This window comes from Pholcus phalangioides, unplaced genomic scaffold (assembly GCF_987345545.1).
Source record: "Pholcus phalangioides strain wild (caught in Gottingen) unplaced genomic scaffold, Ppha-v1.0 ptg000008l_1, whole genome shotgun sequence".
Lineage (NCBI taxonomy): Eukaryota > Metazoa > Arthropoda > Arachnida > Araneae > Pholcidae > Pholcus > Pholcus phalangioides.
The window spans coordinates 11,876,693-11,902,183 of NW_028301601.1; the positions used below are offsets into that span (position 1 = coordinate 11,876,693).

At 40.3% G+C, this 25,491-nt stretch overlaps 1 protein-coding gene across 1 annotated transcript in view; it reads right to left on the minus strand.

The window, feature by feature from the left end:
- LOC149083694 (sterol O-acyltransferase 1-like) overlaps positions 1–25,491 on the minus strand; it is a 34,750-nt gene that overhangs the window by 5,841 nt on the left and 3,418 nt on the right. Inside the window, exons 2-8 of the mRNA XM_089234189.1 lie at positions 14,679–14,790; positions 13,953–14,015; positions 13,733–13,840; positions 11,400–11,547; positions 11,050–11,175; positions 2,639–2,714; positions 1,562–1,655 (exon numbers count right to left, since the gene is read on the minus strand). Of these exons, the coding sequence (XP_089090315.1) occupies positions 1,562–1,655; positions 2,639–2,714; positions 11,050–11,175; positions 11,400–11,547; positions 13,733–13,840; positions 13,953–14,015; positions 14,679–14,755 (692 nt within the window). The 5' untranslated portion in view covers positions 14,756–14,790. The remainder of the gene's footprint in view (positions 1–1,561; positions 1,656–2,638; positions 2,715–11,049; positions 11,176–11,399; positions 11,548–13,732; positions 13,841–13,952; positions 14,016–14,678; positions 14,791–25,491) is intronic.

Sequence of the window (25,491 nt, forward strand, 5' to 3'; positions counted from 1 at the left end):
AGAAGACCTTTTACAAAACTTGAAAAAACAACCAATAAGCCTATTGATTACACTCGCTCGAATGTAGCCGACATGCTTATTGGTTACATATTATTGCTCCGTCTTGCATTAAAACGCAAGTGTCAAAACCATCTCACATGTCAAGACAAGCGATTTTTAACATTGGAAACCAAGCTCGCAACCCTCTTATTCCAGAGATACACGCATCACACTACTTGGAAAGTTGCCACAAACTGGCAACCTTGCTCACGTCACTAGGAGAGGCAGGGAAATTTCTTTCTTCTTCCCAGTCACAGGTAACTACGGAGGATGAAATATCATTTCTTTCCCTTCCCAACAGTCTGGTAGCTGAAATTTTATGTTGACATGCGCTGAAAATAAAAAGTATCTGTGATTCTACATTCGATTTAAAAAATTGTTCGTCTTGATGTGTACTATCACCCAGGGCCGTCTTAAGAGTATCATGGGCCCCCGGACTACGTGGTTTTCCGGAAGCCCAACCTGGTAAATCCTAGAAAATTTCAACCGGATCTCATTTTTGTGAGGCCTCTGTTCTCTTGAGGCTTCCGGGCCGTGCCCGGGTGGCGTAATTCCATACCGTACATAGGATTTTTAACATGGGATGCGCCTCATTGGCTAAGATCACTATTACGTCACTAAATCGTCACACCCGATCTTGACTTCGGAACTCGATGTAATGCGCATGCGCGACATATTTATTGGCGCGCGTTTTTCCGGCGACTGTTGATTGGCGCCAATATACTGCCTGGCAACGTTTAATAATACTTATATCTAATTTTAGATGCAATCGGTGTGTGCGAGTCGGTGTAATGGTTAGAGTACGGGGTTTGTGAGTTGAAGGTTGTGGGTTCTAATATCAATGTAATCCCACTCGAATTTTATTTTTAATAGTGGTACCCGCGGTCTGTTTTTGGAATATCTTGTTTCAACTTAAAAGTTTTGCCATATTTCCGGTTGGTTTGACAACATAGTTGATATTTTCAGTCCGGGGGCAGGGGCCCCGTGTAACGGCCGGAGGAGCGAAGCGACGTCCGAGCCCGAACGAAGTTCGGCTTACAGGGGCATTTATTAATAAAGTAGTCGGAAGCATGCTTTTTTGAGTTGTGATATTGTATTGTATATCATTATTATGATAATTATATTATGTTGCTATAAAATTTTATATCTTTGTAATATTATATCGTGATCTTTAATGAATCCTGGTGTTTGGCGATAAGTTGCTAAACGGTAATGTTCGGCTCTTCGGCTAGTACGTCACGAGAAAGGTTCGGAGTTAGAATTTCCCTCGATCTTAAATGACGTCATTGTGATCTTCGCCAATGAGCGTATCCCAGGTTAAAACCTGTGTACATAATGGAATTGTGCGCCCGGGTGGACCCATGCGTTAAGACGGTACTGCTATCACCCCTCTGATTTTGGTAGCAAATGGGGCATCCTGTTTCATTAGCATCAGTCCATATACAAAAGGCATCACAATTGTCACAAATGTCTCAATTATAACCCACCCTTTATATCAGTCCATATCAAGATTCAATCTTACCTTGGATATGAATCTCTGTATAGCAATACTGGAGCGAACATGAAATACAGAAAATGATTTAACGATGGGCATAATGCTTCAGCTTTCTCACTGCCTAATTCAAAATGTTCAGAGGAGAAACAAAAAATCGGGTTAGTTCTCAACAATAGCTTTCCTTTTTTCCATGTACCGTCAACCGGGATGAGATTGTCCACCACGAGGTGATTTTATCCCGTCTGAGGGATGAAGTTTCACACTGCATGTTAAAAATGTTGGCAATTAAACTATTTGACAGAGAGCATCTAGGTCTTCGATGTGTGAAACCAAACTAGTCGAAATTCAGTGTTTTCCAGATGGCAGCACCTGTTGTGTGTTAAAATGCACACTAAACACGTTCAGCTTTTTTCTGGAAGGGTGACTTTGTCTCAAAGGGAGTATTTCTTGAAAAAAGAATAAGACTTTCACCTAAAAGACAAAGCAACCCCAAGCCGGCAAAAACTGTCCCACTAAAACAAAACAAAACAAAACTTTACCTAAATAACTGATTTAACTTGATGAAAAGTGTGTGAATACGAATTTTTGGGACGTCACCATTACTGAAAATTTTTCAAACCGAAATAAAATGCAGGAGTCCACGTCATAAATGAGCAAAATTCAACAAAAAGTACTGAAAATTGAGATGAAATCACCACGGTTGACGGTGCAGGAAAAAAATTTTCAACAGAAGTGTAATTTCTTTTGAATATTTAGGTAATAGATTAAGAGTTATAAATTATATTTCATTATGATGGGGATTGATCAGTTATGAAATTAATTGGATGTATATGTCAATTTGAAATGCTGGCTGGGTTATGAACAATAAACTTATGCTAGAAATATCAGAATGTTACATTGAAATCCAATTCAAGCAGCAAGTATTTATGTGCACCCCCTCCCTTGTCCCGGTGAGCCCATGCGTTAATATGACCCTGCCCCCCCCCCACTCTTAATTTTCATAATAATTGCAGAGAAACTAAATTTGGTAACTTGCATTTCTAATTAGGTTTTGTTATTATATTGCGTCACGAATAGAATATATATCTGTCTAATTCAGTTTACCTTCCTTCTGGTCCACTTCTTTCACCTTAGGATAAGTTTCTCTCACAAAAGAATAAATTTTCATGAACATCCGAACCTGGAACAATCAAGATTTAAAGAAAAATTGACATTTTAGTCATTAGATTTTGGTAGGATTGATTCAGAGCTCAAAATACACTTAACAAATACTAAAAAACAGTGCTATTTTTCGTTATATCTAATGATAGACATCCTTCAAAGAAATGAAACTTGCCACATGTCTAATAGACATACTGAATTACCTTTATTATGCAAAATGGAACAGTTATTGCCACATGAATGGTGAAAAAAGATAAGCAAAATACAAAGATGTTCCTCACAGTAATTTTTAACAATTACGAAAGGTGCTCGTTCTGCTGGAATAAAGGACAGATATGAGCTCGTGAGTATGAGGTATGACCTCTTCGTACACTGACTAGTATTTGGCAGATCTGTTGTGCATGCTGTGGAGAACTTTTGCCCTATTCGTCCTGTTTCCTATTCGAGTTCCTGTTTGGTTCGAGGAAGAGAACTGAGGGTGGAAGCAGGGCCGTCTTAAGAGCATCATGGGCCCTCGGGCCAATTGGTTTTCTTGAGGCCCTACCTCGTAAATTCTAGAAAATTTCGACCGAATCTACTTTTTGTGAGGCCCCTCTTCTCCTGAGGCCCCCGGACCGTGCCCGGGTGGGTCCATGCGTTAAGACGGCACTGGGTGGAAGTGCTAGAATGCCGTGGAAGGATCACTACACCTCAAGAGGATTGCTATGTCAGCGTATAGAGGCGAAAAGAAACAGAAATGCCACTCCTGGCCGTATAGCCGTAGACTTTGCTAACGCTACTGGCAATCGCGTATGGGTAAGATAACTGAAGGTGGTATTTCTCGGCGAATAAATAATGTTGGCTTATATGAACGGAAGCTTGTAAAATACATTCCGCTACGAGCACTTCATCGTCGAGGAAGTTTACGTTTGTGTAATCATCGTATTCGTTGGGATCAGCAACAATGAATGAATGAACGCCAGGGGCTCTGCCACCGGACTTATCCCGTTGCCGAGATCTCTTCCAGCCCAGCTTCGTGGCAGAGTCTGGAACAAAGGGAATGCACCTAACAGTCTGAGTGTGTAGCTAGTGTTGTGCTTGATAATTCAGTGCTGCCACCTATACTTCAAATTGTGAGTGAAGTGAATTGTGATTGAATATTTGTTACGTTGTGGGCCTGTTGCTCTCTGTGGCGAGACTTTTTAACGGGGAGATCGGCTCGTATTCGCGCCTTGAAGTTGGAAACCACAGAAAACCAACTTCAGCCGACCACCACTGTGGCGCCGGTGGGGCTTGAAGCTTGATCCTCGCGATGCGAGTCCGTCACTATGACCACTCGACCACCACAGCGACTGGGATCAGCAACAGTGGTTCAGTTGGTCATGTTCTCTTACGAATCGCACTTCAGCATCAACAGTGATTCTGGACATCAGCTACTATGGAGAGAGAGCAAGGAACTCGTTACCCTCAGGAAAATGTCCAGAAAATTGATCGCTCTGGCCAAAGAGTAATGGTGTGTTAGGTATCATGCACAATAGCAGAGCTCTGCTTCAAAATCCCGTGTAGTGTTAAAAGAGTTGTTGTAAAGGGTGAATTAGGCTGTTTCCCCTCGCACCCGAGACACCAGACCCGCCTGCTCCTGGATCATGTCCGTTTTTTCTGGGGCGCGATTGGTCCAGACTTTCTGTTTATGAATAACAATGCCCATTTGCATAGAACAGATGAAGTTTCCGAGTCCGACACACTAGCAAGTGAAGATATTGCGCGCATGCTATGGCCTGCGTATTCGCCAGACCTAAATTCCATTGAGCACGCCTGGGATGCACTCGGCAGACGTATTGCTCAAAGACACAACCCTCCCCGAACCATACAGGAACTCAAAACCGCCGCGAAGAACGAATGAGACAAAATCCCTCAAGCTCTTCTCAACAATTTAGTGGACAGCAACAGATGTCAAATGCGCATCAGTGTCCGAGAAGGTGCCGATGTAATGGTTGAGTGGTCATCGTGATGGACTCGCATCGCGAGAATCCGGGCTCAAACCCCACCGTCGCCATAGTGGTGTTCGGCTGAAGTTGGTTTCCTGTGTGGCAAGGTCGTCTTAAGAGTATCATGGGCCCCGGGGCCAAGTGCTTTTCGGAGGCCCTACCTGGTAAATCCTAGAAAATTTCAACCAAATCTCATTTTTGTGAGGCCTCCGGGTGGGGGCCCATACGTTAAGACGGCACTCTCCTGTGGCTCCCAACTTCGAGCCGATCTCCCCATTAAAAAGTCTCGCCACAGAGAGCAACAGGCCTACAACAATAAATCATTCAATCATCACACTTCACGCACAGTTAGAAAAACGGGTGGCAGATGGCGGCACTACCCATAACAAGCATTACACAGAAACAAACTTCACGTCAGGTTTCACTACACGTACACGCACATTCCAGCATGTACCGATTCGTTAGAGGTTCCGCAGAGGAATATGGACGAGGTGCATGTGTGGTTTGGTAATAGTGTCTGAGGAGGTCACACTTCATACTGACGAACTCATCTGTTGGAGATGACATGCCTATGTTACAGAATTCATCATGCCACTGACGTGACGTGGGACTACGTCACGTCAGAGTAGTGTGCGTGTAGCAGCCTTTACCCCCATCCCCCAGAAATTCTTAGAAGGCTTGCGTACTTTTTCGAAATGAGTAGGAATATTACAGAGACGTGCGTAGAAGATGCACGTATCCCCAGAAATGTGTCGGAAGCTCAAGCGTCTTAAAGAACATCATGTTCCCCCGGGCCAAGTGATATTTCTGAGGCCCTACCTTGTGAATTCTCGAAAATTTGAAACGGTTCTCATTTTTGTGAGGCCTCTCTTTTCTCGAGGCCATCGTGAAGATATTCTCCTCCGCTCCATTCGCAGCAGGAACGGATCCAGGGGTGGGGGCGATAGGTAAGAACCGAATGATATTGGAAAATTTTCCTGTCCCGTGAAATGCGGGGCGATTCAACGAACTTACACAAAATTCGCTTCTATCGACACATCGATCTGCCTGGCGGTGCCCCCATGCAGGTCGCACGGCCAGAGAACCGTCCCTGGTTAAGGGCACTGATTATGGTTGCTTTTCTGAATATGTGGATAGATAATAAAAAGGGCTGGACAAATCCACAAAAATTCACATTCACGAATAAATACTTTTGATGCAAGAATAGGTCACGTGTGTGAAAAAAATACATGCCTCGTCAAAATGTTTACATTCCCCGGGCATTTCGGGCAACAGCCCTGATGATAACGTCGTTTTTAGAACGTATTGGTTGACACGTTTTTCTGTAAAAGTACGTGGTGGTTTTTAAGAGCCCCACTTTGATATAAACGGGCCAATGATAGCCAAAGCAAGAATTAAAGTCAACTACTAAGACCACAGTGAAGAGGTGGGGGGATTTCCCCCTACGCAAAATGCGAGGAAAATGGCCGATGGAGATGGGATAACATGATCAAGAATTTGTTGTTCTATCCCCCCCCCTCCCTCCCTCCCGCAGGGCCATCTTAAGTGCACTATATGCTGGGCCGCAACCAGAGCGGAGCCGGCTGGTTTGGTAAATCGGGTACTGGACCACAGGGGGAACAAATTTCACCGTTTAAATCTCTGCTTCAACATTACAAGAGGGGGCGAAAATGCTTACTTGACACAGCTGACCAAACTTTTAGTTGTGGCCCCGAGTCTACGATAGTCTTAAGGTGGCCTTGATGTAGCAATGGGCAGGGACAGAGAACAGAAAGGAATCTCTGCCCGCGCGGGATATATTTTTGGTACCCTGGATGACGTTTCTCAGCTCAACAATTTTTTTTTTTACCTTCCAACTCGGATTTGACACCCTTTCCTAGAGAGGTGTCCCATGTGACTGCACAGGTCACACTGCCTCTGTGGGGCTTCAGCCTAGTTTCTTATATAATTTTTGTTTTTTTTTCATACTATAAATTCTTTATTCGAGGGACCAGTGAAAAATCTGGCCTCTAAGGCCCCCAACAAAGATCCCAGCCTAGCGACCCCTGCTGCAGGACGTGGGTGCGTTTCCGACTAGGTCAGTACATCCTGTAGATATTGAATCTCAGAAGTAACAATTTTAAGGGAATTAAAATTAATTTAATACTCCAGAATACTTTAAGACATCCATTTCTAAAAATGTTGTTGGTGCTGCTATCTAGTTTCAAAATCAGAAGTGCCTTATGTGGTGATAACGAAAATCTCAGGCATAAAAAAACTAAATTCTTCATTCAGCTTTGCTCCTTATAAACTGACCTGAAAGATCAAACTTCCAGTTCAGTTATTTTTTCAAGACCTAAGGAAACATCCAAAACAAAACAAAGGACCTCCAAACAAGTAGACGACAGGTAAGATCGCTAGGGGCCGTTCAAGTATTACGTAAGCAATTTTTTAGCCATTTTTGACCCCCACCCCTCCTTGTCAGCAAAATTTCGTCATCAGCTCTGGATCCGTCGGATCCTGACGCATATTGTGGGATCAGAGACGTACACAGATGGGGGGGGGGGGCATAGGGGCCCCCGACGATCAAGAATGTATTTTTTTAATTGAAATTTCGGAAGAGAATACCTTTACATGTTATTATAATCAATTTCTGTTAATTTCAATGTTATTTGAAGGCTATGAACGCAAAATTTATCATTAATAAATTCATTGTGAAGCCATATAATGATAAATCGCATAAAGGCCCTTTGCCCGCGGACCAAATATGGCCCCGGGGGTTATCTGATGCGGCCTGCCCTCCTCAAACCTAATTTTGTAAAAAATGAACTGGGGCTGCACATTTACAGATCGCTTAAGTGCTCCGTGGTACAATTCCAGAACATTTAAGCGGCCCGCGGCATATTTTCAGATCACTTAAATGACCCGGGACACAGTTCCAGAACACTTAAGCGATCCGTGACACATTTAGAGGTCCCTTGAGTGACATCTGACGTAGTTTTAGAGCACTTAAGTGGGTCCCAGTGCGGTTCTACATCACTCAAGTTACCCGCGGCACATTCTCAGATTATTTAAGTGATCCGCGGCATATAATTACGGATCACTTGAGTGATGCGTGGCACAGTTCCAGAGCACTTGGATCCGCGAAAAATTTAGAGATCATTAAAGTGGCTCTAGGGCACCTATCAATAGCGGGGGGGGGGGATGTTACTTCAAGTGCCCTCAAACTATCGAAAGGTTTTTCTCGTTTTCGGCTCACCGAGTAGGATGCCATTAAGAATATTTCATATTTTCATAAAGAGTTGTTGATGACGCAAGCATTATCCAAATCCCCCCCCCCCTCCCTGTCATTAAAAGTCAGCAATGAACGGCCCCTAAGAAGTGAATTTCCACACTCCACTTTGTAGTAATGTGCTGCCATCTAGTTTCAAATTTAAAAGTGACTCATGTGGTGATGATGAAGTTTAAAGTAAAAAAAACTGTATTCTTTATTCCGCTTAGTTCCTTGTAAACGAAGCTCATAAACTGAACTGGAAATTCGAACTGAAAGTTCGGTTATTTTATCTGAGCATAAGGAGACGTCCAAAACAAAGAACCTCTTAACGAGCAGACGACAGACAGTTTGTTCGGTTCCCTACAAGCTAAGCTCACAAACAGAATTGGCAGTTTGAACTTCTAGTTCAGTAATTTTTTTCAGGGAGATGTTCAAAACAAAGAACCCGGAGAGAAGCAGACGACAGAAATTCTGAGGCTTGATTTATATACTGTTGATGCTGCCATCTAATCTCGAAATTTCACACTACTCACGCGATGATGAAAAAGAGAAAGAAAGAGTTCTTTCTTATTTTTTAGCATAAATTTTTTTTATGAGACGAAAATTTCGGTAACAAAATTCGTACATTTGAAATAATCGATTTTTTTATGTAGAAATAATAATAATTTCTTTCCACAAAAACATTCGAACAATATGGATGATCGAACAAATATGTGAAAATACGGGTTATGTGGTCTTCAGATAGGGTTACCATATTCAAAACTGAAAAAGGAGGACGCCTGGTGCTAACGTTAGGCAGTGCCGTTTTAACGCATGCCTTCCGCGGGCCTCAAGAGAAGAGGTGCTTTAAAAAAATCCCTTGGCTCGAGGACCGATGATGCTCTTAAGACGATCCTGCATGTCAGCCCCACCCTTGCGGTGGGGGGGGGGGGCATGGAATTCCAGTAGCTACTTGATTCCTTTACTTCTATTATTTTACATTAATTAAACAAACACAGCAATAAAAAAATTCGAAAAATGATCAAAGTCATCGAATCGCAACGTATATTTGATAAGGAGATGATGAAGCGCTTTCAAAGTATGATAAAAATTCATGTCTGTTCAGTATGATCTCGAGCCACTATAAAGTGGTCAGCAGGTGGACCCACGCTAATTATTATTAATAATTTATGAATTTTTTGTAAAATTGATTTAAATGTCATTCCCTCTCAATGGATCGTGTTTGATTACGATACAGACTATCAACGCGTTCCTGAAATAATGAAAAAAAAAATGAGTGTAATAAAATGCGTTCTTTCTGAAGAAAAATGTTCCCTTCAAGATTTATGTTCGTAACTCGAAAAGTTTGTAAGTCGGGGAGCAACTACATAAAACTTTTTTTAGAGGAGCCGTAAAAATTTTTTTTGCATTGGGCCGCGAAATTCTCCTAAGCCCGGACGTGTTTTAGAATTTAAATATCTCAGAGAATAATGTAGTTAAAAACATTCAATTTGTTTGTTGGACTCAGAAGAGAAAGCGCAACAACTGTCTAATTGGAAGCTAAAGGACGGGGAGGGGGGATCGTATAAAAATTTACATTTTTTTATTTCGTGTACACTGTATTTTCATCCTCAAAACTCGTACAGGGTGATTTCTGGTCGCATTCTGAGAATTTTTTAAAATTAGAACCATACAGCACTACGACGAACGGTTGATGAGATGAGATAAAGGCTGTAACAACACTCCAAGGAGAAACCATTAAATCTAGAAGGGAAATAATATTACCAATAGGCAGGGCCGAAACTAGTGTGGGGGGGAGCAGGCGGGTCTGGTGCCCCGGGTGCATCACAAAAGGGGGCTCAAATTCAACCATTTAACCTATCTCTGAGCATTACGAGGGGGGTGCCTAAATGTGTATTTGCTCCGGCTATCCAAGTATCCAGTTGCGGCCCTGCCAATAGGTATCTTATTTGTGATGAATCACCGTTGTGTTGGGTATTTTTTCTTTTAGATACATTCTCAAGTTTGTAATTTACACCTGGTAGCATTTCTTTTACTTCTATAGATCAAACTACACAGTTTATCTACTAATGACCCACAAAAATCATATCCTTATTCTGTAGAACTTGGTCTACTGCATGGGCCCCATCTGGGCACTTCTCCGGGGTTGTCAAGTGACAATTAGATCTGGTTCCAATTTTCAAGAGTAAATATGCAAATAGGTAGGTAGGAATTTTTAGCTTAGTATAGTAGTGCCTCTCTCCCAGAAAAATCGCTTTGTATGTGGGCGCATGATAATGTCAAGACAGCCCCTGGGCGTACTTTATGAAAATTGTGAAAAGCTAATCGAAAAACTCAGTAATAATGTGTGAAGTCTAGTTTGCAATATTATTAGTTTCTCATCCTTGTGATAATGGTCTTCAACTACACAATCAAGTGTTCTTAAAATTTTAGGATCTTTTATCGGATGATCGATGTTGAAAAAAAATTGTACATTAAAAAAACGTACCATTTGATAATCTTTTTGTGGTGCCCCTTTTGTACTGATGTCCTAAGCCAACACCTCCTACAGAGATAGAAGGCCTCCGCAGTTTGCTTGTGACAGTAGGTCAAAGCCGCTTGTAAGTTAATTACTCTTAATGCAGCTTTGCAGTAGGTAGTCTATTTTCCCTCAGAATATATTCAGGGGAAAAAAAATTCCCTGCTCGCGCCAGTATCATCGTTGTGAGGAAAAGAATGATCGGGCTCAGAATTGGCGATTTCTATGCCCCACCTCCAATCATTTCACGGTATTTGTGAGCCAATCAGGAAGATTTTACGCCAAAATAAGAAGAAACGAAATAGGATGCTGTGTTTCAAAATGTGGCAAACTTGCTAGGTCGTCTGAATGACGTTTATGGAAAACAGTGCAGAAGCTTTCTATCTCTAGGAGGCGCTGCCTAAGCGCGTGCTTATTTTGCTTAATGGTTAATCCGGCCCTGGTCGTGCGTCTTTGTAGAAGGCCGCAATTATATTTGCAAGCCAGTTTTTCCTGACACTAGGGTGTCATATCAATCACTACACATTTTTCGTTTCAAGTATCGCGAAAAATTGTGGTTCTTCTTGCTAGGTCTCAAGCTAAAGAATATTTTTGAAAAACTGTGAAATTCGCTTACCATTTCAGCCAACAGGGCAAATGCAGTGATGGGCGGGAGTTTGACCTTGATGACCATGTACGGAGTCGCGTAAAACATCAGGACGATGATAAACACAAAGAATGTTACGAACAAGAAATCCATGGCCTGAAAATAGAAATGCCATTGAAGAAATCATTTGCGAACATATCATGCTGCAACCAACATGGAAAGTTGTGGTGAAAAAGTGTCAGGTTTGTTTGTAAATATCAAGGACCTCGAATGGACCACATTGGCCGGAGTTCGTGCATCCATGCTTCAGAAAAATGCGATACACTCGAACCCGTCCTAGTAATTTTCGAAAAAATATAGGTAAGAGAGATTCACCTTGCCTTTGTTATAAACTTATGCCTGTTGCAGGCCCATACGCACAGCGCTTGATATACAGCGACACACGCCATGTTCAAGCCTAGCCATATCGTCGCAAATAGATGAAGTTTTCCAGCTCCCCAATACATGAGCTGCATGTCTTCTTGGAATCTAGGGTAAATCGACGTAAGTGAATCATTGTCATGAAGGAATATTATGTAAATAGTCATAACGAAAAAATTATGTAAATAGTCATAAAACGAAAATCATGTAAATAGTCATAACGAAAATTATGTAAATATTTATATCATTATTTATCATTTATAGTAATTTTTCGCCTGTAAATAACTATTAATGCATTTCTCTTTAAATCTCGCCAAATTGACGACTTGATGACAGCTCCGATGATTTTGCGATGTTATAGCGCCAAGAGAAGTGTAAAAATCTCGCAAGAATCGTGGAGATTGTTCTGGAAGGTTCCTTTTGCTATATAGTAGCGCCGCCAAGACAGAACTGTAAAGAGTTCTGTGGAGTTTCTTGAAGACGAGATCTCTTGTACGTTAGAGAAGTCGCTATTTTTAGCGTGTTTCGTCAAAACTCTGCTTGTAAATACGTGTAAATAGCTGTTCTGTGAAATAAATATGTGTTTTCCTTCGAATTGCTTCGTGCTTTGCCATCTCGAGTGCTTGTGAGAGACATTATCCTGAACAATATGAATGCAATTTCTTATATTCTGAATGAAAGAGGCGTAGGTGACCTTTCTCTTCCTTTGGAAATAAGAATAAATCAACCGAAAGTTTACTAATAGATCGAAATCATTGGATGAAATCCTAGATTAGGTATAGATGTAGAGGGAACAAGCCTTCACAGGTTTCCTTACGAACGTGTGCCTGGTGTTAGTCACGTGACTGTTGGCAGCCCAGCTGCCTTGTTTGGCGGCAATCTTAAGGAAGCTACGATTTTGTGGGAAAATCTGGTTTTTGTTTTTGCTCCGTTTCAATCATAACTATAAATGATGGTCTTCATTGTCTGTGCTGTAAACATGGCCCCAAGCCATGGGCCCCCTATCAGCTTATAACGTGAAACAAAATACTAGAATCGTCCCGGGCTAGAGCCCTAAGAGCCCCATCCTTGTTGAGGCCATGGCTATTTATTTAATTCAGGAGACTAATTCCGGCACGTATCAGACCAGGATTAAGCCCGATTACTAAAATCACCGGATCACTGAAAAGCAGTTAAAAAAAGTCTGTTTAAATAATGTAAACGCAAATGGTACACAAGTATAGCCACCCCTCCCATTTCCGTTATGGGAAAGTGGGGATTGAGCTTGCAGCAATTGAAGTTAGTGGAACCGCCCTGTTCAGGTATCCATTAGCCTCTGGTGCGCCGCTGTGGTGGTCGAGTGGTCGTAGTGACGGACTCGCATCGCGGGGACCCGGGTTCGAGCCCCACCGTCGCCACAGTGGTGGTCGGCTGAAGTTGGTTTTCTGTGGTTCCCAACTTCGAGGCGCAAATGCGAGCCGATCTCCCCGTTAAAAAGTCTCGCCACAGAGAGCAACAGGCCTACAAACAGTACAAATATTCAGTCACTACACATCATTCACTTCACTTCTGAGATATAGATGGCAGCACTGAAAAATCATACACAACACTAGATACACACTCAGACAGTTAGGTACACACACTTACAATTCCGGCACAACTCACTAGGTAGTAAATTGCTTATGGCAATAGACCTGAGTTGTGCTTGGTTTGAAAAAAGAAAAAAACCTCCGTGGTCCACGTCCATCTGGACAAATTGCTTACTACACATCTCTTCAGGAGACAGAGCAGGGACCTCGGTCGGACTGCTGAGGAATAGTGGGATCGTATGATTTTGGGGGAAGGGGGGGGGGGTCTCAAAATTTAGGCAAAGCAGAAACTATGAGGAAATTATTATAAAATCAGTATCTATTCCCCGTATAAAATTCGGGCCGTGGACACGCAGTAACATGCTTCTATACCTCCTCCACAGTTGCCCTGCAAACATGGGTGATCAGAAGCCTCGATTTCACAAGGACAGTTTTTCTGGTTCAAAGATCCTATCCCTGATGACTTGTTCTGTGAGCAGTATCGTACGCCTATTTTTCTCGGAAGGGGAGCGTATTAAACCTCGAAACGCCCATTTTGCGTACACCAGTGCTTGTGAGGATATAATATAGTTCGATTGAATAACGGTCGTAAATAAGCAACATTCGTCCGGAATTGATGATATTTGGCGAGATTTTTTTGCGAGAATTAGTTACATACTGTTATTAATCACATCAATTTAGTACATTCATAACTTTAAGTTGTTTTAAAAGTGAGAGAAATTTACTTGAGGGGATCCACCAGATAATACAAGACAGTGTTTAAGATGAGCAGGAAACAAACAGCAACACTAATATTGTAAACGGTTTGTAGATGGTTCACTTCCATCAAGTCACTGAAAAAAGAAAACGAAATTTAGAACAACTTTTAATTTAGTAGCACTTAGTAATGCAGTGAAGTATTCACGTATATTTTTTCCATATTATGGTGGATGTGAACATGCTTACGTAAGAACCGAGTTCCTGTGAACAAACTCTTTACGTGGCAGAGTTTTCTTGGGCTCCTCGTTCCTCGAAAAATGAACGAAATAATTATGTTATAAAATACATAGGATATAATACAATCAAACATGATGTTGCAAATACGTTTTATTGAATCGAACAAACCAAAAGGGCTGTTTTTTTTAAAGTAGGGACAGACTGACAACATAGGCGGAGATAGACTTGGAAGTCTGGGGGGGGGGCCGGCACGATGATGATGATGTCAATTCATATATTCCGCCTATGACTGGCAATAACTTTTGAAAATGCGCGCGTTTTGGAGTTTTGCACATGCGCAATTGTATCTCTTACACGCGTACGCACAGATGCCATTTTGAATTATGTAGGCGGCTGGTGCGATGGAAGTGTGTAAGAAGATCGAGCGTTCCATCACCCGTGAAACAGTCGTCTATTCGCTTCCTAACCACAACGTGGTATCGGCAGAGATTTATCGCCAGATTTGTGGTACATGGTTCGCATGAAAATTAAACGGTGCACAACCCGTTTTGCCTGATGTCAGGGCCCGGCAGTTTAAAAATACTGGCCTACGCTATGCAATATTTTGAAAGACGGATCATTACCTCATTAATAAGTTTTATAATGTCCATTGGTCTCGACAAAATCAAGGATAATCCCATGATTGTATGCTCTTAAGACTTAAAAAAGAAAAGGAAACTGAAACTATTATTTTACTTTTCTGTGGTCGATTTCATGACTGTCGTCCCATTACGTTGCTCCAACGTTGCTGAGCTTGGTGGATGTTCTGTCATGATTTATTGTGGATCCTGAATATTGATGATTATATCTGAAATATGAAATATAAATAAATATAAAAATGCTATTTTTCATTAGATGTACTTTGAGGGTACTGTCAAAGCCTCATAGATGTGGAACGAGTATAGAAGCCAGTACTGATCTAAGGTGATTTAATGCTGTTCGCGGCCGTGTAGATAAAGCCTTATATGTTTGAAAGCCTTACGTTATTTGAATAGGTCCTTTCATCGATGTTAACGCTCGAGGAAACATAAACTGGTTTTTTTTTATTAAACCAAATCCAACCATTTCGCCTTCAACTGCGGAAGACGAAACGTCTGGTTTCGGTTTTAATGCTGCATCACCACTTGAATCACCGAAGAAGAATTCTATGGCTGCTGGAATAGCTTCCGTGTTGAAAATTGACATGTTATATCAACTGGATGGGTTTAGTTTTTTTATGATAGAAAAAAACACAATTTTCTTTTCACAAAGACTCGCTGATTTGAGTGGCAATCGGCACTAGCGATTGCCATTGCACAACAGCACAGCACTCACTTTTAGTTCAATAAATAGATAGCAACACATTTCTATTATCCAGGTAGCGTTATTTTTCTTGGCATGTTTTCCTGTGGTGCATTGATTGAGTCGGTAGAGCATCCTTTAATAGAACAGAGGATTTCCAGAGGTTTGAAGAAAAGCGTAAACATTTCTGTGAAGTCAAAAATTTGGTTCTTGAAGGTGACCCACAACTAAGAAGGCCCAAAATACAAGCTTAGCGAAACTGCCGACAGATTTTTTGCGCAGTAAAGGTGCTGTATATGACAGTCACCTTCTATTCCTCAAGTTTTCGATTTATCTAGTGACAGACATGATGGTTCACAAACTCTATTTTCATTTTTAATGTAGCCCACACTATCTGAGAGGTTGAAGACTTTTGGTCCAGATAAAAATGTAGTATGCATAAAGCAAATAAAATCTTAGTACTGGATGATTAGTGGAATTTCGGCAACTGTTAGAGACGCCATCTGTTGAAGACAGAGGGAAGTGAGTTTCCCTAAATTTCTCGATCAATGCACGCGATTAGACACGTAACTACACAACATCCAATCCAGTAAAGATGGCATTCCTGAAGAATTCCGAACTACAAAAAGCAGCCACAATAAAGGGGGGGGGGCGGAAGTAAATATTTATCTTTGTGTATTGTGCTTTTGAAGCGAGACACTGCATTTCCTTGTTTAACAGTGAAAAAAAAACCATCCTAAATGCAAATTATATTTGAATTTTCCAGAAACATTTTTAAAGGAAATTTCCGAAATTCCAATTAAAAAATTCGACTGATCAACCTGATATGGATTGTACACGAAACAAAACGTTCTCAATAGGAGAAATTTGGACTTTTTCTTGTCAAGGGCATTAAAGAAAAAAAAAAAAAGGAACTTTGACCTCTTCTCGGATGAATATGAGCTATAGCAGCAGCTCCATGAAGGAAGCGGGAAAAACCTTTACGTGCGATGGATATCGTTAATATAGTCAACAAAACAATAGCCTCAGTACCGATACGATGACCGATAAGAAGAAAAGAACCTCAGACAGCAAACCAATAAATGAGCTGACAATATTTTATCGAGAAAAATACGAGAAATTCGAATTTCGTCAGCCCTTAATCAAAAAAAAATTGAATTTTTTTTGGCTATGGTTTTTGAAAAAAAAAAACCACAACCTACGGAAAGAGTGACTCACAGAAACCACATCGACAACAAAGGAAACAATGGTCTGCGAAAATTTCAGCAAAAAGCAACAATCTGCTAAAACCACAACGAACGTAGAAACAATGACCTCACAAACATAAATCTCAGGAAATGGGTCTGCAAAAAAATCTCAGCAGACAGAAACAACGATCTACAAAAAACACAACCAACGCAAATAAAAATGGCCTGCAACAATCTCACCGAACGGAAACAATAATTAAAAAAAAAAACCACAACAAATGTGGAAAAAATGTTCTGCAAAAAATCGCAGCAAACAGAAAAAAAAACAACGTGCAAAAATCTCAGTGAACGAGAGAAAAAAAACAACCAACAGGGAAACAATTTAGGCTCCTACAGAGGAGGTATAGGTGTACGGGTATCTCAAAGGAGGTCTAGAAACACAATGGTCTTTGAATTTCAGCAAAAGGAAACAGCAATCTGTGAAAATTGCAACCAACGGGAAAAATGGTCTGCAAAAAATCTCGGCAAACAGAAACAACAATTTAAAACAATCACATCCAATGCAAAAATATGATCTGCAAACAATAATCTCAACAAACAGATAAAACGGTGTGCTAGAATCTCAGTAAACGGAAACAACGACCTCTCCAAAAGAAAAAACACGGCTAACATGAAACAATTACGATTTCTATAGAGGAGGTATAGTTGTATTATAGCATCTCAAAGGTGTTCAAGAACCAATGATCTGCAAAAATCACATCAAATGGAAACAACGATCTGCAAAAATCACATGAAATGGAAACAACGATCTGCAAAAATCACATGAAATGGAAACAACGATCTGCAAAAATCACATGAAATGGAAACAACGATCTGCAAAAATCACATGAAATGGAAACAACGACCTGCAAAAACCACAACCGACATGGAAATAGTTAAAGCAGCAATCTTGAAGAACCACTATCAACGTGGAAACAACTGTCTGCAAAAAATTTCAGAAAACGGAAACAAACGCTCTGGCAAAAATTTCCGGGAATGGAAACGACCGTCTCCAAAAACGACAACCACCGTGGGAAAAACGTTCAGCAAATTAGGACGAAATGAAATCAACGCGCTGAAAAACCGTATAATACTAAACATTAATTACTTAACAACTAACTCTAGGAACTCTAGAAACTCAACAATTAATCTCTCTATTACTCAACAAGGAACTCTAGAAACAATGGTGTGCAAAAATCCCGACCAACACAGAAAAAAAAAACCTGTCTGCAAAAACCACAACAAGTGAGCTGTTGTTAATGATGAGTTACAAAATAAATAAAAGTAAAAAAAGCACATGTAACACACAAGAACACAACAGTATTTTTTTTGCATCATTCATCATCTTTTAAGGAGGAAACCTCCTTAAAGTCAAGTTCCCTGTGAGCCTCGGAGATACTAGGCCCACCATTACTACTACTTAACCATACATGCACCTAATAAGGATTCCTCTGCGAATTGGTAGGTTCCGGAATGTGTATTAGGAGTAGAGAAAGTATTATATGAAAATGCGTTAGTGTATATGAAATTGCATATTTTAGCGCTTTTTCGTTAATGCATATTTTATCGATGCATATCTTTAATATTTTTTTCTATTGATGTCATTGTAACAATGTTTTTTTTACGAGATTATTTTAACTTTTCATTCCTCAAATTTAATCAAATTTCTTTAATTTTTTGAAGAAAATATTCTATGTATTATTCATTTTAGAACTTCTTTTTCGGTTCTTTTAAATGCATATTTTAGACACTTTGAAAAAAATATATATCTTTAGGCCTTTTCGGGTCGTTTTTAGGCACTTATAAATGCATATTTTTGCATTTCCAAATAAATGTTCTTAATTTTTTGAGTATATTTTATAGTTTTACAGCGTATTTTTCTTTCCTTTTAGGTTAGGCCATACTTCGGTGCCTTTTCTAATATGCATATTTATTTTTCATTTTTGTGCATATCGTTCTGTCTATGCGTATTTTTCTTTTAATGCACATTTTTTCTTTTTATGCATATGTTTCCTTTTTATGCACATTTTTTCTTTTTATGCATATGTTTCCTTTTTATGTATATGTTTCCTTTTTTGTACATATTTTTTTCTGTTTGTACATATTTTTTTCTTTTTCTAAATGCATATTTTTTTCCATTTCACGTATATTTTTCGATATACCAATGATTTTGAAAATTTTTCAAGCCATATTTTTATTTCATGCATATTTCGTTTTTTTTAAATGCATCTTTTAGCATTTTTAAATGAAGATTTATCCTTACTTTTGCATACTAGCTATAATACCCAGCACTGTCCGGGTTTTCTTCAATGAGGCGAATTTTACCACTGATTTCTATGGGGGAATCATCCTTTGCCTGACCCTCAAAGGGACGCCGATGATGATTCTGACGTCTATTCAAAAAGCTTCATTACTGGGAGGATTGAAAATGTGGCAAACCATTATAAAGGCATATACACGTCTGAAACGCATTGCTAGGGAACCACGGTAACCAAAGTAAACGTTCTGAAAGTGATTGTTGAGGCCCAAAAACCATTGTTGCCCGACAGTTTTTTGCCCGTTTGGGGCATCTGCCCTGCTCTGACGAAATTTTAAAGTAGCCTATCGTTCAAGTCAGGTCCCATTTGGTATATATGCAAAATTTGGCGACGATCGTTTAAAATTGTAGATTTGTATAGAGAACACACAGACAAAATCAATTTCATATATACACTGCTGGCCACCGTAAATACAACACCCTGAAGGAAGCATGCAAATAATATGAAATTTACAACATGCATTAGCGGAGGTGAGATATGCAAATGATTAGAATTTCAGCGCAGACGCACATCACGCGCGCCTGTGGCGCCACTTCAAAGCGCTATTTAAGGCTTGGAGATTTCGACGATTTGAAGTACGGCAATTGTGTTTTTCTTGTGGTTTTTTCAAAAAAACGATCAATTATGCCTCGTAGAAAACAGCGATCATCTTTTGATCAAGTATCCGAGTTCGACAGAGGAAGGATAGTGGCCTACCGAGATTGTGGATTATCTTTCAGGGAAATCGGTAGTCGTGTTGGACGAAACCAAACAACTGTAATGCGGATATGTGATCGTTGGATGCAGGAGGGTACGACGGACCGACGTGTTCGATCGCATCCACCTCAGTGCACCACTTCACGTGATGACAGGCGTATGGCAGTGACGGATCGCTCAGCCACATCACGAACCATAGCACAGCACATTCAGTCTGTACAGCATAATCCAGTGTCTGCGCGTACCATTCGACGCCGTTTACAGCAGAGTGGTCTGTCCGCAAGACGTCCATTGCTTCGTCTACTCTTGACGCAGAACCACAGACGTCTCCGCCGCCAATGGTGCGATGAAAGAAGGATGTGGACGGCACAATGGAATGAAATTGTCTTTACTGACGAGTCACGCTTCTGTCTGCAACACCACGATGGTCGGATTCGAGTCTGGAGACACCGTGGAGAGAGGATGCTGAACAGCTGCGTTATGCACCGCCACACTGGTCCTGCACCGGGTATTATGGTATGGGGCGGTATTGGATATCACTCTCGCACTCCTCTAGTACGCATTGCCGGTACTTTAAAAAGCCAGCGCTACATCTCCGAGGTGTTGGAGCCAGTTGTCATTTCCTTACCTTCAGGGCTTGCCCACAGCCATATTTCAACAAGATAATGCGCGACCACACGTGGCACGCATTGTCCAAAGGTTCTTCGTCAATCGCCAGATTGAATTGCTTCCCTGGCCAGCTCGCTCTCCGGATCTTTCGCCGATAGATAACATGTGGTCCATGGTTGCTCAACGATTGACCCAGATTACATCCCCAGCTGCCACACCAGATCAACTTTGGCAACGCGTGGAAGCTGCTTGGTCTGCTGTACCCCAAGAACACATCCAAAGTCTCTTTGAATCAATGCCGAGGCGTGTGGCAGCGGTGATCTCCAACAATGGCGGCTACTCTGGCTACTGATTTTGGCAGGAACCACACTTCACAGAAGTCTATAAATTTAATCATTTGATGCTTGGTCAACATGTTATCTACAAAATAAATATTGTTGCGATATCTCTTGCCTTTCTTGGTGTTGCAATTTAGGTGGCCAGCAGTGTATATAGATTTATACGTTTTTTTATGTATAATTTCAGCATTTTTGTGCGTATTTCAGTGTTTTTAGTGCATATTTTTCCATTTACAGCGCATGTAATCCGGGCTTTAATTACGAGTATGTGTGGCACTAAAGCTTATTTATATGTTTTCAGAGTTATACTTGATTCATGTTTTACTGGTGGCGCCACGTGACTTCCATATTTTGAAGTGAAAATGCCAAGGCCACCACTGGACACAATTCCCAAAGCGTCTTTTTCGAAACACACAACCGACAAATTTCAGCCATTGAACAAAAAAATTATCTCTCAACACTCACGTAAATTCCCAAAAAAAAGAGAAAAAACCCGCGCAATCTCTTCACTGTAAAAAATTCATGAAAAATCACTCACAGTTTTATCGTGTTCACACACGTAATGAACGATCGCACGTAATTGTGCGATCAAAACCAATAATTCACCGCCAATATTAATCAAACGTTCAAACGAAGCGTTAAATCATTCATTAAAACAAAACAAAAAAAAAAACTGCACAACAGCCTTGAAAAAGCCTTGTCGTAGTTTGTACACGTGTTTTAAGGCTTTTCCATTTTTTTGTGGTAAAATTCCTTGGTTTTGACGATGCCTTTTTCCCACATCGGATCGGCACGCGATCACGCAATGCGCAAAACTATTCGTTTTACCCGAAGATTAAACAACAAAAGATTGATAATCATCGACACTAGACATTACGAACGCTTGACTGACTGACACAAAAAATTGCGGTTTTTATTAGTATTTCTTTTTACTTCCAAATCTGGCAACAGAGTATTGCAAAAGAGTCTCGAAGGGCAAGAGAAGCCATAAAATGGAGAGAGAGAGAGAGAGAGATGGCGGGCTTTAAATAAACTCAAATTAGTTAATTTGTGTCCGTCAATATTTTAAATATAAATTTACTTTCCTTCTCTGTAGGGGAACTTGGCTCATTATTTGCCTACACACACACACACACACACACACAAAAGCCTTTTTACGTCACATTTTATAATTAAATTATAGTGATGGGAAATTTTTCTTTCAAGTCAAGGTCAAAAACTGGTCCCTCCTCTCTCTTTTAATGTTTCCTTGATGCCATCAATGGCGAAATTACAATGTGATGGGACCGTTATAGCTATTACCACATACAAGGTGAGAAATTACTGTGTACTTTTAATGTACCACATGCTGTTTCTGTGGTGCGTACCAAAGCCTCCTAGTACCTCTAGGAAGTTTTGTGCGTACCAAGGACGCGGATTAAGATACGTCTACACCGGGATGGGGGGAGGGGGGCTTCGACTCATGTCCCGCGGCCTCATCACGACCTTCTAGATAACCAGTGTAATTTAGTAGGTCGGGCCCACATGCGGCCCTCGAAGCTGTTTGCAGTGGCTCGCCGACGAAAAGGCTTACATCAGGGGGTCTTCAATGCAAGGCTCATGGGTCACATTTGGCCCTCTAGCTTTTTGTCGTGGCCCGCCGATCATTTTCAGAAAATGTTTTAAAACATTGAAAAACGATCAATTCTGGAATTGATGAAAGAAATATTTCTAGAATAAATAAAGAACTGATTTTCTAGAATAAATAGAGTGAATAATTCAAGAATGAATTGATGAAAACTCGGAATTAATGAAAGGAATAATAATAATTATTATTATTAATAATAATTATAATAATAATAAAAAAAATTATTTCAGAATTGGTGTAAATGATTATTTAATGAAAAAATAATTCAGGAATCTCTCTCAGAGAAAATTCATGTTAAATGAAAAAATATACTTGAGATGAAGTTTTTGAATAAAATTGCCCCCCCCCCAACTCCTGTTTCATTCGGAGCCCTGGGCCCCATTAAGACACCACTGTTTGAATCTGGACACCGCAGTATGAGTTGTTGGCCCTCGGAATTCATGGACATTTTTTTTCTGGCCCGCAATGTCTGAAAGGTCTACACACTCCTGATCTACACACTCACGCTATTAGTTGTCCTTGAGTTATTCGCTGAGCGTGTTCGTATGTGAATGGAGTGACACGCAGGTTGCAATGATTTACGCGGCGAGAAACGACAGTTTTGATTGCGATGATCCATCGATGGTCGATACATCAAAGAGACTAGCGTTGCACCTCTTTGATATTTTATAGCGAAGGCTGTGGCGCTGCGGCAGGAACCGGTTTGTGCGTGGGCAAAAAAATAAGGAAAAGAAAGAAGGAAAACACACAAAAGTCTATGAGTCAATAACGCTTTTTCGCAATTTTTCAGCTATTTCAGCTATAATTGACAATTTTTTTTACGTTTATCAATTTTTGGGCGATTTCATGTATTTACGATAGCTATTTTCCACAGTTTTCTCAATGATATATGGTCTGCTAATGCTGAATGTTCAGCCTATATGCATGAAAGTGATGTCATTGGAGATTGACCATATGACCCGTTGACAGTGTCTCAACTTCTAATACTCATTGCCAATGTCACTTCGGATATTCATTGTCAACGTCACTTCCAATACTCATTGCCAATGTCTCACTTCCAATGTCTAGTTTACAACAATCACATATTGCCAATGTCACTTCGGATATTCATTGTCAACGTCACTTCCAATACTCATTGCCAATGTCTCACTTCCAATACTCATTGCCAATGTCTCACTTCCAATACTCATTGCCAATGTCTCACTTCCAATGTCTAGTTTACAACAATCACATATTGCCAATGTCTAGTTTACAACAATCACACATTGCCAATGTCTAGTTTACAACAATCACACATTGCCAATGTCTAGTTTACAACAATCACTGCCTATGTCTCACTTCCACTATTCATTACCAATGTGTAACTTCGCATCCTGTTTGCCAACGTCTAACTTCACATTGTTTGCCATTGTCTAGTTTACAACAATCATTGTCAATGTCTGGTTTACAACAATCACTGCCTATGTCTCACTTCCAATAATCATTGCCAATGTCTAATTTCCAATAATCATTGCCAATGTCTAATTTCCAATAATAATTGCCAATGTCTAATTTCCATAATCGTTGCCAATATCTCATTTTCAATTCTCATGTTGCCAATATCTCACTTTCAATTCTCATATTGCCAATATCTCACTTTCAGTTCTCATATTGCCAATATCTCACTTTCAATTCTCATATTGCCAATATCTCACTTTCAATTCTCATTGAAAATGTTTCATTTCCAATGCGCATTCCTATGTCTCACTTCACATCTGGTTTGCCAATGCCACTTTCAATACTCATTGCCAATGTGTAACTTGATATCCTATTTGCCAATGTCTAGCTTAGCATCCTGTTTGCCAATGCCTCACTTCCAATGTCTAGTTTACAATAATCGCGCTCTGCCTGTGTCTCTCTTCTACTACTCATTGCCAACATCTAACTTCACATCCTGCTTGCCAACATCTAAATTCACATCCTACTTACCAATGTCTAACTTCATTCTGTTTGCCAGTGTCTAACTTATAATAATCATTGCCAACGTCCTATTGGCAATGTTTCATTTCTAATGTTCTTCTTCCAATACTTATTGTCACTGTCCCACTTCCAATACTTATTGTCACTGTCCCACTTCCAATACTGATTGTCACTGTCTCACTTCCAATACTTATTGTCACTGTCTCACTTCCAATACTTATTGTCTCACTGTCTCACTTCCAATACTTATTGTCACTGTCTCACTTCCAATGCTTATTGTCACTGTCTCACTTCCAATATCTTTCACCCACACATTGGAAATGACTATTGGAAGTGAGACATTGGCAATCAACATCTTACGGGACAATTTCTCGTGTTTCCTGATCATCTCTTTTACACTACTCATTGCCAATGTCTCACTTCTAATGTCTAGTTTTTAACAATCACTGCCTATGTCTCACTTCTACTACTCATTGCGAATGTCTAACATCACATCCTGTTTGCCGATGTCTAACATCACATCCTGTTTGCCAATGTCTCACTTCACATCCTGTTTGCCAATGTCTCACTTCACATCCTGTTTGCCAATGTATCAATTCCAATACTCCTTGCCAATGTCTCCCTTTCGATTCTCATATTCCCAATATCTCACTTTCAATTCTCATTGCCAATGCCTCACTTTAGACTCTTATTGCCAATGTGTCATTTCCGATGCGAATCGCCAATGTCTCACTTCCAATACTTATTTTGCCACTGCCTCACTTCCAATACCCATTGCCACTGTCTCACTTCCAATGGTCATTGCCAATGTCTTTCATCCACACATTGGCAATGAGTATTGAAAGTGAGTCATTGGCAATCAGCATCTTACAAGCCAATTTCTCGTATTTTTGACCGTCTCGACTCAATGAAGCTTACATACCTGGATGTAGCTGTTAGCTTTTTGCTGCTATTGCTAGATGTAAGGTGCATTTTCTGACTGAAAGCAGTTTGTTAGGGTAAGTTCTCAACGTTTTTTTAACACTAGTGATTGTTTCATCAGGAAGAGCCATTTCTCCTGATCATAAGTTATCCTGTTCTCTCAACAGATATGACAAATTTTAGACAATGTTATACAAATTTCTTCTCCAATTAAATCTATTGAAGTAAGAGCTCTGAAAAGTTTCGGATGTCAAGTACGGCAACGTCCTACTTGTGTAGCAAAAAAAAAAAACATCGTGTTTGATAAAGAGTGCTGAGTTTGAGCTTTATCAGCAAAATTGGAACAAAATAATTGAAGCTAACACACACTTAACTGCAAACATGAGATACGAGGAGGACTGTGCCGATTGTGGCGAACAAAATTATCAGCTACCATACTAGAGGCGATGAATGTATAGATATAGAAACGAGATTACTCGGATAATTGTGACCCGACGTTACAATAGGCTAGAGGCGTCACACCCTCAACAGCGA